This window comes from Centroberyx affinis, unplaced genomic scaffold (assembly GCF_046629955.1).
Source record: "Centroberyx affinis isolate AG114_WGS23_722 - 3 ecotype Tasmania unplaced genomic scaffold, CSIRO-AGI_Caff_v1 ptg004812l_1, whole genome shotgun sequence".
In the NCBI taxonomy this organism is placed as follows: Eukaryota; Metazoa; Chordata; class Actinopteri; order Beryciformes; family Berycidae; genus Centroberyx; species Centroberyx affinis.
The window spans coordinates 1-1,859 of record NW_027282341.1 but is presented as its reverse complement, the minus strand read 5'-3'; the positions used below and the strand labels follow the sequence as shown (position 1 = coordinate 1,859).

Below are 1,859 nucleotides of genomic sequence, written 5' to 3'. Positions count from 1 at the left end.
TTAATAACGGCTATTTATAATATCACACACACTGAGGAAGGAATCAGCTGTGTGTTTCAGTGGACTCAAAAATAATAATAAAATATAATAAAAATATAACTGTAAGTAGAGAACTGTGAGTGTTTTCCCTACATATTTATTGTCTATTTTATAATATATAGATTATTATATTATTAAGACAGGGGGGTCAGAGGTCAGGACAGCGCCCCCTGCAGCTAGAAGGGGTTCAAGGACACTTCAGCAGGACGGAGGTTTGTCGACCCGGGGGTTTGAACCTGAGCTGAATGGTTTAAACATAATAATCCTGTCTGGAACCGCATGGGCTCTGGCTCCTGCTGCATGTTCTGGTTGATCATGTTGAAACAGCACGTGGCTTTAAACTGGGTCATCCGGTCGACGGACTGTCTCGGGTTAAATTTTGCATATAGATGTTTTATTTTTTAGCTTGGTCTTTTAGCTCTCTATTATGATAAAAAAAACACAAACTACCAGATGAGATTTGGACTGGATCAGGTTAAGGCATGGCAGGCCGTGCCGTGCCGTGCCGTGCCGTGCCAGACCCGTCTGACGCCCATGGACTCCGATCTCCAGCTCCATCGCCTCTAGTTTCATTGATGTCTGACTTTTTTATGAATGAACAGGAGAGGAGGAGAGAGGACGGGGGACGGGAGGCTCCCCGATTGGCTGCCGCCGGTTGACGTCACCTCCGCCGTGACGTGATGCACCCATTCATAAAAACCAAATCCGGAGGAGAGACAGAGATAAAGAAAGAGGTGACCGGGACTGCGCGTAAAAGTAGTAGGTTTCTTTTACAACGCGCTCCGCGGGAGAAAAGATGCGCACATAGAGGAGCGGGACAAGGGGGGGCTTCCACCGCAGGATCCGCGCGCCTTCTCCGGGGGGGATTTTTTTGGTGGCGGGGAGAGGATATTACCGACAGCGAAACCAACACACAACGACGACGGCGATGGACGACCTGTGCGAGATGGACTGCCCGGTGCTGAAGCGGCTCCTGAAGGACGACAGCGGCAAGTGTCTGCTGCTGGACTGCCGCTCCTTCCTCGCCTTCAGCGCGGGGCACATCCGCGGCGCCGTCAACGCGCGCTGCAACACCATCGTCCGCCGGAGGGCCAAGGGCTCCGCGCTGAGCCTGGAGCAGGTCCTGGCCGGGGACGAGGAGGTCCGGGGCCGCCTCAGGTCGGGGCTCTACTCGGCCGTGGTGCTGTACGACGAGAGGACGCAGGACTCGGACGCGGTGAAGGAGGACAGCACCGTCACGCTGGTGCTCCACGCGCTGTGCAGGGACTCCTCCGGCACGGAAATATACCTGCTGAAAGGTAGGAGTGCGGCGCGCGGTTATCCCTGCGTTCAGCCGTTATATGGGTCAACTGGAGCAATGATAGTGTAGTACTATCGTTTATTCTTGGTTTCAGTCTTTATATGGGTCAACTGGAGCCTGTAATGATAATATGCTACAGAACAGAAGCCCGTATTACTATCGTTTATTCTTGGTTTCAGTCTTTATATGGGTCAACTGGAGAATATAACGATAATACAGATAGAATAGAAGCCTATAATACTCCAAATACCAGAAATAATCGTTTATTCTCGGATTCAGCCTCTATATGGGACAACTGAAGCCTGTAACTATAATGCAAATAGAGTAAAAACCTATAGCCTTCCACTAATAGACGTTTATTCTCGAATTGAGCCTTTGTATGAGACAATAGAAACCTGCAGTAATAATACAACTAGAGTAGAAGCCTATTACTATCACTATCATTGTCATTTATTCCTGGGTTCAGCCTTTATATCGGACAATAAAGGCGTAATAATAATAATAATAATAATACAGTTAC

General features: G+C 48.9%; 1 protein-coding gene across 1 annotated transcript; it reads left to right on the top strand.

Annotated features, from left to right (window-relative positions):
* Positions 1-967: 967 nt before the first annotated feature.
* LOC139666107 (dual specificity protein phosphatase 4-like) lies at positions 968-1,337 on the top strand (the record flags this gene model as incomplete). The annotated part of the gene is made up of 1 exon (XM_071545220.1): positions 968-1,337. A coding segment is annotated over exon 1 (370 nt), but the record flags the coding sequence as incomplete, so codon positions are not given.
* Between the last annotated feature and the right edge of the window lie 522 nt (positions 1,338-1,859).